Here is a 15,807-nt window from a genome sequence, read left to right on the forward strand (position 1 = left end):
TAGATGTTGCGCTGCTGGGTTTCTGATCAGCCTCTTGTTTTAAAAGTTTATGTCTTGCTAGAAGCAGGCGAGCTATTCTCAGATCAGGAGGAGCAAAATCAAAGAGCTCAAAAAGCCTTGCGTGACTTGCCAAAATGCGTTTCTAAGAACAAAAAGCCAATTTTTTACCTTCTGTTTCTTTTTCCTTTTTTTCTCCCGTTTTCTCCCCAATGCGCTCCAAGTCCTCGTGGTGGTGTAGTGACTCGCCTCAGTCCGGGTGGCGGAGGAAGAATCTCAGTTGCCTCCGTGTCTGAGACCGTCAATCCGTGCAGCTCATCACATGACTTGTTGAGCATGTTACCGTGGAGACGTAGCGCGTGTGGAGGCTTCACGCTATTCTCCACAGCATCCATGAACAACTCACCACATGCCACATTATAGTGACCACTAGGAGGTTGCCCCATGTGACTCTACCCTCCCTAGCAACCGGGCCAATTTGGTTGCTAAGGAGACCTGGCTGGAGTTACTCAGCACGCCCTGGATTCAAACTCGCGACTCCAGGTGTGACAGTTAGCATCAAAATACTCGCTGAGATACCCAGACGCCTTTTACCTCTGTTTCAAGATTCTAAGTCAACAGATCTTTATTGGCATGATTAATAACATATATTCAGTACATTAGTATTTATGGGTGTTTCTTTAGTTGTGCCAGTTTCTTTAGCAATTTTACATCCCAGTCAATATATACAAATTATTCTATTCATTTTTAAAAAATTACGACTGTCCCACAGTTGTGGCTGTTGTTAGTGACGGCCATGTGCGAGTTACCGCCATGCGCCCTCCGGTGACATCACAGTCCTGTCACCTTGTCCGGTTGAGTTTTTGTATGACGAGGACCATGGCATCATCGTTCCCTGTTTGTTTAGGTCAAAGAATGTTTAAGTTTTGCCCTCATGTGTTTCAGGTGCTGCTGGCACGCTGAATCAGCGTTTCTATGGGAACCCTGGTTGTTTCCATGGGAACGCTGATCATGACAACTTTCAGCTGTGAGCAGCACCTGCCCCTTGTTTGTTTCCTGTTTATTTAAAACCCCTTGTGTGTCAGGTCCAGCGCTGGACCGTTCAGTGTGGTTTAATGTAATCTGGGTTATGCTAATGTATGTGCTGTCAAGCCACTAGCCTTACTCTTTGTTTCTAGTTGGTGCTGTCTCATGTATCTGTTGTTTGCCTGTCTCTGCACGCATGTCGGGTGTGTGGTTATCTTCCATCTTGCTGTACGCCTGTCCTCGCCACCCACAAGTCACCAGAGGAGCATTTCTTGTAGCTACAGCCAGAGCTGTGGTCTCCAGTTTTCGCCAGGACAAGTTTAAGTTGACGTTTATTGTTGTAAATAAATCTTTTGAACTGTTCCTCGGCTATTGAGTCTCTGTCTTACGCTTTCTGACAGTGGCGCCACCACACCAAAAACTAAATTTAACAAGACATTACTTTCTCGAAATCCACAGTGCTAAAAGTGCCTGAAGTTGAAGAAACACCTATTGTCAGTTTCTCTCTCTGTGTCTCTCTCAGTGTGCCAGTAAGATAAATGGAGGCCAGTTCTCCAGCTCTAAGGATTATCCAGACGAGGCTCTTCGGTTTGCGCGATCTCATCCCCTCATGTTCAAGGCGGTGCAGCCTGTTCACGGACGGCCCATTCTGCTAGAAACTGAAGGAGGGCGTCGACTCACACAGCTGGTGGTGGACAGGGTGGAAGCCGAGGATGGACACTACAACGTTCTCTTCATAGGGACTGGTACTTTATATTTAGCCTCTGTTTTGCCTTCTACACTCAAATCTGCTCTGTCATACGGACCTTTTAAAAAAAGGTCATTGCATAATTTATGCTTGAGATTTTTTGAATCACTGGAAAAAACGACATAACTACATTTTTGCAAACGGACTTTTACGTGCTGCATTCTTAATTCCAAGGCACTTTTTATTCACTTTCACAAATCAAGAATGCAACGGCTGATTATGACGTTATTTGACTTATTTTTCAATCTGTTACTCACACACTGCTTTGTTAAGATGTCGATACACTTTTACTGTAACGCACCATTTGAAAAACGATACATTTTAACGCTAGCATGTATTACAGATCCAGCTACATTTACACACTTACTGAATTATTTTAACTTTTTTTTTCTCCCAATTTTTCCCCAATTTGGAAAAGCCAATTCCCAATGCGCTCTAAGTCCTCGTGGTGGCGTAGTGACTCGCCTAAATCCGGGTGGCGCGGGACAAATCTCAGTTGCCTCCGCGTCTGAGACCATCAATCCGTGCATCTTATCACGTGACTTGTTGAGCGTGTTACCGTGGAGGCGTAGTGCATGTGGAGGCTTCGCGCTATTCTCCGCGGCATCCACGCACAACTCACCACACGCCCCACCGAGAGCGAGAACCACATTATAGCGACCACGAGGAGGTTACCCCATGTGACTCTACCCTCCCTAGCAACCAGGCCAATTTGGTTGCTATGGAGACCTGACTGGAGTCACTCAGCACGCCCTGGATTCAAACTCACGACTCCAGGTGTGATAGTCAGCGTCAATACTCGCTGAAATACCCAGACACCTTTTACCTCTGTTTCAAGATTCTAAGTCAACAGATGCACACAAGCAACACGCACACAAAGTGGCACGTGGGACGAGTGTCTCATTGAAGCGACACGAAATGACGTGGTTGCTTCAGAAAATTTCAGATGTGCTTTTTATACATTATTGGTTCAGTTTTGGTTAAAGATTTAGGTTAGTGAGGTATGTTTTACTCATTAAAACCTCCATTTAATATACACCTTAAAACCTGGTCTGATTATAACAACATTTCACTCACTTTTGGCGCCCCCTGCTGGACATTTCACTGGGAAACTGCAGCGAAATGTTTAATAAGGCACGCAGTTTACTCAATCACTTAATGTTCATGTGACCAGGCTGAGAAAGATGAACAAATGAATTGATTGACAGCATAATTCTCGGTCCTCTCTCTGTTTATCTCAGATAATTCCATTGTTTTAAAAGTGATCACAATCTACAACAACGAAGCCGACACAGTTGAAGAGGTTCTTCTCGAGGAATTGCAGATTTTCAAGGTTGTCTCAAGTCCTTCTGCTAACATTATTTTAATCTTCACAGTTTATCAAAGCCATTTCATTTCTATTAGAAACATTCTTCACACTAAACACTTTTTTGTTTCCCTCACTCTAGGTCCCTGTTCCTATTACAGAGATCATCATCTCTACCAAAAGAGTAAGACTTTCTCATTCATATTTATTTAATCTTTCTTCCTCTTTTTTAAATTGTTTTATCCCCAATTTGGAATGCCCAATTCCCACTACTTAGTAGGTCCTAGTGGTGGTGCATTTACTCACCTCAATCCGGGTGTCGGAGAACAAGTCTCAGTTGCCTCCACTTCTGAGACCGTCAATCCACGCATCTTATCACGTGACTCGTTGTGCATGACACCGCGGAGACTCACAGCATGTGGAGACTCATGCTACTCTCCGCGATCCACACACAACTCACCACACGCCCCATTGAGAGAACCACTAATCACCACCACGAGGAGGTTACCCCATGTGACTCTACACTCCCTAGCAACAAGGCCAATTTGGTTGCTAAGGGGACCTGACTGGAGTCACTCACCACACACCCCATTGAGAGCAAGAACCACTAATCACCACCACAAGGAGGTTACCCCATGTGACTCTACCCTCCCTAGCAACAAGGCCAATTTGGTTGCTAAGGAGACCTGACTGGAGTCACTCACCACACACCCCATTGAGAGCGAGAACCACTAATCACCACCACGAGGAGGTTACCCCATGTGACTCTACCCTCCCTAGCAACAAGGCCAATTTGGTTGCTAAGGAGACCTGACTGGAGTCACTCACCACACACCCCATTGAGAGCAAGAACCACTAATCACCACCACAAGGAGGTTACCCCATGTGACTCTACCCTCCCTAGCAACCAGGCCAATTTGGTTGCTAAGGAGACCTGACTGGAGTCACTCAGCACGCCCTGGATTGGAACTCGCGACTCCAGCGGTGATAGTCAGCATCAATACTCTCTCTTTCTTTCTCTTTAAAGGTGAAGACATTTCTGCTCCATTGGCATCACCAAACTAAATCACCAAAAATTATCACCAACATTATGTCACAAATGCTGTTAATTGAACACGTTATGCTTAGAATTGGATAAAAGAATATATTTTAACATTGCACACATTATTATAGATACTGTAAGTGATTTTTTTTTATGGAAAACTATGCAAAATGTCCCTAATCCCTTAAAGATATTAAGAAAATAAGTGTCCTGAGATATCTCACTGGTCTCTGTGACAGCTGACAACTTTATAAATGGCAAACACTTTGCACCTGTCAATCATTTTGCTCGTTCTCATAGTGTTGCATTTGAAGTGGATCATTGAGGCTGTGATTCATAATGTTTGTCAGTTGAGGGCGCTATTGTGCCACTGTTGAATTTGACAGCCGCAGGAAGAAACAATGCGGCTCTTTTACTCGGTTTGCTCTCAAAATTATCTTTGGAGGGCGGGGTTTTGGAATGAGTGGGCGTGGCTAATTCAACAGCTCAGTCACGTGGATGCTTCAGAATGCTAAAATCGCTTACATCACCTTTAAAATTGCAAAACGGAATAAAGCACCTGGGATGAAATGACTGTGATGCCCTCACAAGCATTATTATTTTCCACCTGGAGATGATAGTACTGAGTGCATGCATGAGTCCATTGCAATATTGATTGGTTCATCACATGTAAGGAAGCGGTTGACAAGAGTGTGTTTGTGTCTCCACAGCAACAGCTGTATGTGGGCTCTGAGCTGGGGGTAACACAGATCCGTGTGCACCAGTGTGGGCTGTACGGTTCAGCTTGTGCTGACTGCTGCCTCGCCAGAGACCCCTACTGCGCCTGGGACGGATTCACATGTTCCCGGTACTACCCTGCAGGACTCCATACCAAAAGGTACCTACACTTACTTACTGTAAGAGGGTGCGGCCACTGTTTAAATTAGTCAAAATTGTTTGGTGTGGTGCCAATGACGCCACAGCTGTGGGACAGTCGAGATGTGTAACAGATTATAGAAATCATTGTCACACAATAAATATTGAAATGGTTTCTTTATGTTTTAATATTGATAGTCTGTGTCTGGGATGAGGCTAAAACAGTCAAATCTGCCTAGAAGACATTTGAGTACCATGTACCAAAAATAAATGATGAAAATATGGTTAAAAAACAAAAACCAAAATTCCAATTTAGTTTTAATGAGACCTTCATATAACAAAAAGAAAAAAAGTTGAAATCTGTTTTAGTATAACTCCACTCAAAGGACATGAAAGTGCCCACAGTGTAATCTCATAAAACTATGAATGTGTAAAGCTCAAATTGAGGTTTATGTGTCATTTAAAGGTCAAGTGTGTAATTTCTGCAACCTATAATGACAAATAATGAATGTTTTCAAAAAGGATTCATGAACCCTCCACTGTGTGCCATTGGTCAGACAAGATAGTGTCACCACTAACTCTCATCCCTCTTGAAATATATAAATAAAAACAAAAATACAAATGATAAAACAAGCCTGATCTGGTTGGTTGTTTGTAGCTGGTTTTCCAGCCTGTTCAGGCTCTGGTTATAGAAGGTTTTGACCAACTAAAACGAGCAAACCAACCTAGGCCTTATAATATTGAACAACCATACACACGCGTGCACACACACACACACACACACACACACACACACACACTCTCTCTCACTCACACACACACACATATTCACTCTCACACACAGACACAAAGACACACACAAAGACATACACACACTCACACACAAAGACACGCACACACACACTCTCACTCTCACACACACAGCACAGACACATCACACACACTCACACAGACACACACTCACACAGGCACACATACACACACTCACACAGACACACATAGACACACATTTACATTTACATTTATGCATTTTATCCAAAGTGACTTACAGTGCACTTATTACAGGGACAATCCCCCCGGAGCAACCTGGAGTTAAGTGCCTTACTCAAGGAAACAATGGTGGTGACTGTGGGGATCGAACCAGCAACCTTCTGATTACCAGCCCTGTGCTTTAGTCCACTATGCCACCACCACTCCAGACACACGCACACATACATACACACACTCACACACACTCACACACTCACATACATACACACACTCACTCTCACACACACACACACACACCTACATACAGACACACACTCACACAATTCTTGCACATTTGGTATAGTTTTTGATATACAGAAAGAATATACTGTATTAAAATATCTGGAACACACAAATATGTAAGTAAAAAACAAATGTGCAAGCGCAGGGTCAGTGAAGACTATATATATATATATATATATATATATATACTGTATGCCTTCATTTTTAATTACACAGTTCATTAAATATGATTATATATTAGAAAAATAGGCATATGTAGTTGATGAGTATTACGGTCACATTGTATACTACTGCATGAAGTATAAGAATCTCAACATGAACTATTTTAAATTAAATGAAGTTTAATTTTGCAAATGTCCTCCAGATGTCTGCATAAGCTGCTACGATTACTCCTCAGCACTCGTAAATCTTCAACCCTTTTCAGGTGCTTCTGAAGTTATGATGATTTTGGGAAACAGCCCATAATTATAAGATAATTCATGCAACGTTTACTACTTTGATGTATAAATATTTTACGTTTTAAATAATGTAATTTCTTTCATGTTTCTTTGTTTATTATTGTTTTGCATCGTGGTATTGAGAATTGAGTTTGTAAAATGTGCGCAACTGTCATGAAAATGTCACAATGTCACGTGTTTTACATTCAAAATAGTACGTTATTTAGAGTCATTTGTTCGGGCATCAGACTGCACTAGTTGTGCTATAAGATACACACAGTAGATTCAACAAATCAGGCTCAAAAATATCATTGTAAAACATCTTCATGAAGGCTTTATCTTGCAAAACGCAATCTCTTATTTCTTTCTTTTCAGTTTTAGAGTAAAATAGGACCAGGACATTGTTTATCGCCCAAACATTCTGTCTTATGTCTCTTTTTGTGTTCCACAAAAGAAAGAAAGGGATATGGGTTTGGAACAACATGGGAGTGAATGATGAATACATTTGAATTTTCAGGTGAACTGATCTTTTAACCCAATGGGTCCATTAGTGATCTCGGAGAAAGCATACCAGACATATACCTGTCAGAGTCATAGAACAAAAACGTTCACACCACAAACCGTCCCACAGATATCAAGACATTTGCAGACAGACTGGGTTAAATGTCTCGTTTCTATCTCATTCTTCAGACGCTTCAGACGGCAAGACGTCCGCCATGGCAATGCAGTTCAGCAGTGCAACGGGCTTCAGATCAGCGGTACGCTCTATTATGGATTTAGAAACTTTGTGGGGGATGAGATCTGTGACTGAAAATGCAGTATGTGTGTGTGTGTGTTACAGAGGATCAAAGCATCTCAGAAAAGCTGGTATACGGTGTGGAGAACAACAGTACTCTACTCGAATGCAGGCCACGATCACTACAGGCATCTGTTACATGGTACATTCAACATGGCGTGGACATGGAGGAGGTATTAACACATACGCATTTGTGAACTATTCCTTTATAAGTAACACCTGAACATTTATTGAAAAGAATGAAAGGTGCTGGAAATTATTCCATCACAAGCTCTGGTCTGAACCCCTGACGAGACAGGACTGTTAAATATAGATTAAAGCGGCATTGCAACATGCTGACCTCAGGGAGGCTGGTTAATGTTGCCCCAATGATTCAGTACATCTTAAATAGAAAGTAATAAAGACATCGGCTGTGTCATTTTGACCATCATAGCCCCATTTCTGCTCTCTAACATCTCTCTGTAGGATCACACTAACTCAGTGTAAAGGGATTCATGGAAAGGAGGAGGCGAGAACAGGCTTGACCAAAAAGACAAACACACACAGGTGTCGGACAGCTGCCCGTAACTCTCTCTCTCTGCCTCACTGCAGACTCCGGTCGGCCTTTATCCCTCTCTGAGGATTGATTAGCCTGATTAGCGGCCGGGCGTGCAGAATCACGACCCGCCCTCCGCCCTGCCACATTCCTCCCTTGTTCTCTCAGGCTGGGAGCCTCCGGCATGACGTACACCCCCTCCCTTTTCCCTGGGGAGGGGTGTGCCTTCCGCCCATCTGCCGGCAGGTCATTCCCATCTACCTAGATGAGGGAAGGGACAAGGGGAGCGAAACAAAAAGAATTTGGCACCTACACACCATAATGGCATGTGTGTGCCAAATTAACAAAACATTTTAAAAAAGAGAGGGAAAGACCAACACGGAGCGGCAGTGGGAGAGAGAGAGAGAGACGAGACGAGAGAGAGAGAGAGAGAGAGAGAAAACACTTGATCTGTTCTCCGATGAACCGTAGCTTGGTCCTCGGCCACTCCTCCAGCCTCCAATGGACGACAGTCGCGCCTCCCGGGCGGATCGGAGGCAGTCTTCCGGCCCCTGGCGGAAGTAACGCCCCGCTGCATTCTCGGGAAACAGAAGGGTTCTCCCCTTCTGGCAGCAGTTGTTCCGCTCCAGGCGGTCAGCCGGGAAGCACCTCCCCTCTCGCGGTCGGCGGCCATCAAGACCCCGCAGCATATAGCAGCTAGTAGGGGTTCTCCCCGAGCCCCTGGCAGCGGCCTTGACCACTCCTGGCCGTTGGCTAGGAACCCCTTCTGCCTTTGCGGGAGATAGCTATTGCTGCTCTGTTGGGGTGGACGGTAGCGGCGAGGACTCTACTAGGGAACATCCCTCCTCCTTCCCGGGTTTCAGCATCAGTGTAAAGGGATTAACTCTTTCCCCGCCAAACACGGAATTTTCCGTGTTTTATGAAAAAACGCTTCCCCGCCAAACACGGCATTTTCCGGGTTTCCGTGTTTTAGGTGTTATACGGTAAGGAAGACCCCTCCGCATGTTTTGAAAGAGTACGCAACTCTTTGATCAAAGAAACAGACTGCGATCGTCTCAAACATGAAGAAGTGGAGTATTGAGAAGCTCAAAATATCAGACATAAACGTGCCTTTTTCTCAGCTTTTTGTCTGAAATGTTATTTTTTGACAAAACCGACCTCTGTTCAAGTCGCAATAAAAAAAGAACAAATGAAGATAAAAAAAAAATCGTTTTTTTTTTTGCCTAAAAGCAGAGGCTCAGATCTTTATTGTGATATATAGCATCTTCATACATATTCTTCATATATTCATGGAAGAAAATATTCTGCGGGCCATTAAAATTTAGCGAAAATCGTCAAAAACCCTGGCGGTGGCTGGCAACTTTTTTTTTAAAACGCTGGCGGGGAAAGAGTTAATGGAAAAGAGGAGGCGAGAACCGGCTTGAAGATATAAATAATATTTAAATTATAAACTTAAACAAAAAGACAAACACACACAAAAAGGTGTCGGACAGCTGCCCGTAACACTCTCTGTCTGTCCTACTGCAGCTTCAGGTCGGCCTTTATCCCTGTCTGAGGCTTGATTATCCTGATTAGGGGCCGGGTGTGTGGAATCACGATATTACTTTGATAATAATTCAGAAAATCTTGCATTTATTAGTGGCCTGCATTACTGAAACTATTGCGCATAAGGTTAAAGATCTAAACAAACCCCTACTTCGAATCATGTGGCTTTTTTTAGGAGAGGTATACTACTACTCAATCAGACTTGTGATTTTCACCTGGCGGATGATGAAATGGGTAAAAAAATTAAAAAGAGCCTTTGAAGAGGGCAAGGCCGGGCCGGCCGGACCATGAATCCGCATGGCCAGCCCCCAATCGGGCTAATCAGCCGAGGAGAGGAATAAGGCTGAGCAGGATGTGGCAGTTTGGGAGAGAGAGAGAGCCACACACAGCTGCCAAGTTTGTTTATGTTTGTCTTATTAAGTTTTCATTAAAATATTACTTTGATGCTTTGTCTGGTCCCTGCCTCATCCTTTCACATTTTATCCCTGTTACATAGACTGATTAAAAGACTTATTTGTAGGGGGTTCTGGATATTTCAGCAAGTATTGTTGCTGACTAGCACCAATGGAGTCATGAGTTACAATCCCAGGGCATGCTGAGTGACTACAGACAGGTCTCCTAAGCAACCAAATTGTCCCGGTTGCTAGGGAGGGTAGAGTCACATGGGGTGACCTCCTTGTGGTCGCTATAATGTGGTTCTCGCTCTCGGTGGGGCTTGTGGTGAGTTGTGCGTGGATGCTGCGGAGAATAGCGAGAAGCCTCCACATGCTCTACGTCTCCACGGTAACAGGCTCAACAAGTCATGTGATAAGATGCGCGGATTGACGGTCTCAGACACGGAGGCAACTGAGATTCGTCCTCCACCACCTTGATTGAGACATGTCACTTCAGGAATTGTACTACCCTATACACCCCTAGTACTGTACAGTGGTGACTGACCAGCATTGCAAATGAAGTTCACAAATTCGATTGTCTCCTTTGCTCTCTCTCAGGTGAAAGGTGATGAACGCTTGATTCGAACCCCTCATGGCCTTTTGCTCCTTCGAATCGCCAAGGGAGATGCAGGAGTCTATGTGTGCCAGTCCACTGAGCACGGCTTTGTACAGACAGTGGTACGAGTCACTTTGGAGGTCCTGGATGAGAATAAAGTGGAGCATCTCTTGCATAAAGGCGAGGAGGAGGAAGGCACTTCCCAGCACAGATCTCCACCCTGTCCCTTCCCCAGCCTGCCCTCCACCCCCTCCTCCTCAAAGCTCTGGTACAAGGATTTTATGCAACTGATTGGCTACAGCAACTTGCAGCGGGTGGAGCAGTACTGCGAGAAGGTGTGGTGTGTGTCGGACAGGAAGAGAAAGAAACTCAAGGGATTGGCACCCAAATGGCGGTACACGGAGCAGCGGGGGAGAGCACGAGTGCCCAGACACCCACTGGAACATTAAAGATTGTTTGGAGAGAAAAGGAACACTTGAAACTCTTGTTACATTAATGTCTATTGATATCAAAAACACAAACAAATTACTTTTAGAGGAATGTGCTGGGTTAAATACAAGTTAAGCTCAATTGACAGCATTTTTGGCATAATGTTCCACAAAATCTTTTTATTTATATATAAAGATCAGCCAAAATATTTAATTCCACTGACAGGTGAAGTGAATAACGTTGATGATCTTGTTACAATGGCACCTGTCATGGGGTGGGATATATTAGTCAGCAAGTGAACAGTCAGTTCTTGAATATCTCCAAAACGGCAGGTCTTGTGAGGTGTTCCCGGTATGCAGTGGTTAGTACCTACCAAAAGTGGTCCAAGGAAGGACAAGTGTTGAACCGGTGACAGGGTCATGGGTGCCAAAGGCTCATTGATGCATGTGGGGAGCAAAGGCTAGCCCATCTGGTCCGATCCCAAAGAAGAGCTACTGTTGCACAAATTGCTAAATAACATAATGTTGACCACGATAGAAAGGAGTCACACAGAGCATCGCAGCTTGGTGTGTATGGGGCTACGTAGCCGCAGACCGGTCGTTTATTTGTATTTTTGTATTTTTTTAACGTTACATATGGAAGTGAATGAGACCAGTCCATAAACTATAAAATAGACACTTTTTTCGAAAGTATTGCCACAAGACTTAAACAATAATATGGCACTTTTCCACTGCATGTTACAGTTCGACTTGCTTCAACTCGACTCGCTTTACTGTTCTGAGCTTGCATTTCCACTGCAGTTTAGTGCCGCTTCAACGTGGGTGGGATTATAGGATGATCGTCATAGTTACGCCGCCTCTACTGCTGTGACATCATCTTAAACACGACACAAACTGACCATAAACAGTAGCACGACCGCCAGCTGTTAGCGACTAGCTCATTGTGCTGCATAAAGCAGTTGTTGTTTAAATTGGTCTGGTTGTTTTAGAAGCTTTCCAGTAGCTGGTCAACTAAATAAAACGTAACAAAACGTACCATCCTCCATCGTGGACTCCAACAACACTCTCCCTCCCATTGCTCGCCGTTTAGATAGCGTCCATTTGGTCGAACCACTTCCACTTTTCCTTGATGGTTCTGTAGTCACTTTTATTTTATTTTTAACTTTTGCCTGTACTGTTGGTCGGTCCGTTGGTAGCCGTGTGCGGCCAACAGCTAAAACACTTCCTGGGAGAATTTATCATTTCGCTCATCGCTAGCGAGTGGACCGTCTACACCTCGTTTATTGAGCATGGCGTGGTTTGGCGCACAGCCATTTATTTGTTCACAATTCGAAAGTTGTGTGAACAAATGATACTGCTATTGCTGTTGCTAACTTTAAAACTAGCGGGTTGATGTCGCGTGTCGGATATCCAGTGACGCTGGTAGTGACGATTCTCCCTGACCAATCAGTGATCTGCAGGATTTTGACGTCACATTTCGTATCGGCTCACTTGGAACCTCGACCGAGGTGGTGCTAAAAAAGTATCAGGAACCAGGTACTATCCACAGTGGAAAACCCCCAAAAAAGCGTGCAGAGTCAAGTCCAGTCGAGTTGTACCGTGCAGTGGAAAAGCCCCATTAGTGTTAAAGAAATAATAACAATTGTTTATAGGGTTTATTGGCGCTGCGTCATCTTGGCAACAAAGTGGACAGGATATAACTTCACACAAATAAGGTTAACAAGCTTTTTAATCGCACTAAAGTCATTTTAACATTCATATTGTTTACATCTTGTGGCTGTATTTTTTAAACGGTGTAGTTCAATGTTTATAAACAGCCCCATTCGCTTCCATTGTAAGTATCTCACTGGTAGTGCCATTTTTGCTTTATTTTGTAATAAACAATGGAAAGAGTCTAAATATTGTTTTGTGTAAATCAACATCATGTCGCAAACGCCGATAACTGATGCTTAACTTGTATTGAACTTGGAGCATTAATTTTCAGTCCTTATAAAGTCTTACAATTGCCACTGAAACCATTATGGACAGAAGCATCTCTACGCAAGTATGTGAACGCAAACACTTCTAGCGACGCAACCTTGAAGCAAATGAGTTGTAATGCAATTCAAAACAACACAAGTAAGTGTTGCATTCTTAGTGTTGCCACAAGGGGCGCTATAGCATGCATTAGCTTGAACGGCCCGCTTCTACGCTAAGTTTAATTTACTGTCACCTACTGTATTGGCGGAACAATGGTTTGAACATCATAAGGCTAGGTCAGATAAGTGTACATCGACCATAGTAACACAAGAAAAGTGTGTTACGTCCAGTGCAATTGCAATGCGTACTTGTGTAGAGTAACGTTCTGGCCTAAGACTGCAGCGAATGTGCTGGAGAAAGAGGTCAAAAATGCGCCACAGTGATTTGAATATATGTACGTGACATTTCAGTGACAATGACGATATTACATTTGCTTGTAAAGGACTGTGAAGTGCTGCCTGCCTGAATGGGCTGTTAAAAGACAACGGATTGAATGGAAACCGTCTCAGGATCACGCAAATGAAATTTTCTCTTGGACCGCTATGAACAATGACACACGGCGGAGACCAGCTGTCCTCTCGCGTCAATGTGAGATGTGAGACGCAGCCTTGCGCACATGCCGATTATATTTATCTCTATTTTCATTCTTTGAAATAATTTATTCTAGACAGTGTTTTAGGATGTTTTGATGAGTTTTAGATGTTCTCTTTGGCTGCGTTCACACTAATCCATATTTTCAGTTTTCCAGAGTATGCATTAATGGAGAGAGTTTTCTAAATGCTTCGTTTTCGGTGGAGGAGCGGCACAAACGTAGATAATCGAATGCTTTTTCAATCAACAGCGTATTAGTGTGAACGCAGCCTTTGTTTCAACTGGACACATATTTAATTTTGTTTTAATTGTGTATGTGTGTATAGATGTTACAATTTTTGATCGTAATGTATCATTTCTAGTGATTAAACCAGCATTATGCACAAAATAACAAACAATTTCCATTTTAAGCAGTTTGCGACATGCAAACATTGCAACATTATTCAAGTTACAATAATCTTGATGTATAATTTCAGTGAGGTCAAAGTTTGGCTGTGTATCATGATGTTGAGAATACATTTAATGTTTACATTGTTACATGTCAGAATAAAAATAAATCCTAGTCCATATCTCATGTATTATGTGCTAGTATAAAATACAGTGTAGGGCCAAAGCCCGAGACCACATTTAAAATCTAGTTTTAACTAGAGAATTTGCAAATTTTGATTTTTAGATAATCCGTCCATCCATCTTCAACCGCTTATCCGAAGTCGGGTCGCGGGGGCAGCTGCTCCAGCAGGGGGCCCCAAACTTCCCTATCCCGAGCCACATTAACCAGCTCTGACTGGGGGACCCCGAGGCATTCCCAGGCCAGTGTGGAGATGTAATCTCTCCACCTAATCCTGGGTCTTCCCCGAGGCCTCCTCCCAGCTGGACCTGCCTGAAACACCTCCCTAGGGAGGCAGCCAGGGGGCTCCTTACCAGATGCCAAACCACCTCAACTGACTCCTTTCTACGCAAAGGAGCAGCGGCTCTACTCCGAGCTCCTCACGGATGACTGAGCTCCTCACCCTATCTCTAAGGGAGAAGCTCGCCACCCTTCTGAGGAAACCCATTTCGGCCGCTTGTACTCGTGACCTAGTTCTTTCGGTCATGACCCAGCCTTCATGACCATAGGTGAGGGTAGGAACAAAAATTGACCGGTAGATCGAGAGCTTTGCCTTTCGGCTCAGCTCTCTTTTAGTGACAACGGTGCGATAGAGCGAGTGCAATACCGCCCACCGCTGCCCCGATTCTCCGGCCAACCTCCCGCTCCATTGTCCCCTCACTTGTGAACAAGACCCCGAGGTACTTGAACTCCTTCACTTGGGGCAATACCTCCTTCCCTACCTGGAGTACGCACTCCATCGGTTTCCTGCTGAGAGCCATGGCCATTAGATAATTGAACATTGATTAGATTAATATTAATATTATTATTAATAGTATTTTTGTTGTTGCTACCAGCGGTCTTAGACTTAATGAATAATTGAAAATGTCCTGGTCATATTTAACCCCGAATTAATATGTAAAAAATGTAAAATGTACATTTTATTTTGCATAAAAAAAAATAAAAAAAAAGTTTGCATGTAGGATCATTGCAATTTTTTGCTTTGTGACACATTTTACCCCCGATTTTCATTAACGCAACGCGTCCGGATGTTTTGCATTGACGAGCATTGTTTTCAGTGATTGCATTTACCATAACGCATGTTTTTACTCTATTTCAATAGAAAAGTTGAAAAGATGGTGTATAATGATTTTCTTAATTCAAATCAATGCAACTGAAAGGCAGAACCGAGACAGTACTAATATGATGTAGAAATACTTTACAGTTTAAATAATGTTTTTTTTCTTTCTTTCACGTCACAGTAATGAGGACATCATGACCATCTTTTTTTGCATTGCTGTAATGAGCATTAAAATGTGCACAGCCGTCATGAAAATAATGTCACAATGTAAAACATCTTAACGGCTCTAAAAACAGCCTCAATCAGATTTTGTGAGAATCACCATTAATCACCTTAATGTTCCTCTGTCTTGCTGAAATGCTTTGGGACGGGGAATGTGTGTGAAAGGAAGCCTCGTATTGTTTCTGACATGATAGATGGATGAAGTTTGTATTCATGGAAATGTTGCTATTATTATTATTCAGACCTTGCTGTCTGTCTTTGGCCTCGTCTTTCTCCACCACAGCCATTCTCTTCCTCTCTTCTTTTCTCCACTTCTTGCAAATGGGCCTCT

General features: G+C 43.3%; 1 protein-coding gene across 1 annotated transcript in view; it reads left to right on the forward strand.

The window, feature by feature from the left end:
- Positions 1–15,076, forward strand: part of LOC127622743 (semaphorin-3E-like) — a 41,031-nt gene extending 25,955 nt beyond the window's left edge. Inside the window, 7 exon segments of the mRNA XM_052096811.1 lie at positions 1,547–1,769; positions 3,013–3,104; positions 3,220–3,261; positions 4,830–4,996; positions 7,374–7,486; positions 7,525–7,652; positions 10,552–15,076. Of these exon segments, the coding sequence (XP_051952771.1) occupies positions 1,547–1,769; positions 3,013–3,104; positions 3,220–3,261; positions 4,830–4,996; positions 7,374–7,486; positions 7,525–7,652; positions 10,552–10,998 (1,212 nt within the window). The 3' untranslated portion in view covers positions 10,999–15,076.
- The last annotated feature ends 731 nt before the right edge of the window (positions 15,077–15,807 follow it).

The sequence above is a fragment of the Xyrauchen texanus genome, chromosome 29 (assembly GCF_025860055.1).
Source record: "Xyrauchen texanus isolate HMW12.3.18 chromosome 29, RBS_HiC_50CHRs, whole genome shotgun sequence".
NCBI classification, from domain to species: domain Eukaryota; kingdom Metazoa; phylum Chordata; class Actinopteri; order Cypriniformes; family Catostomidae; genus Xyrauchen; species Xyrauchen texanus.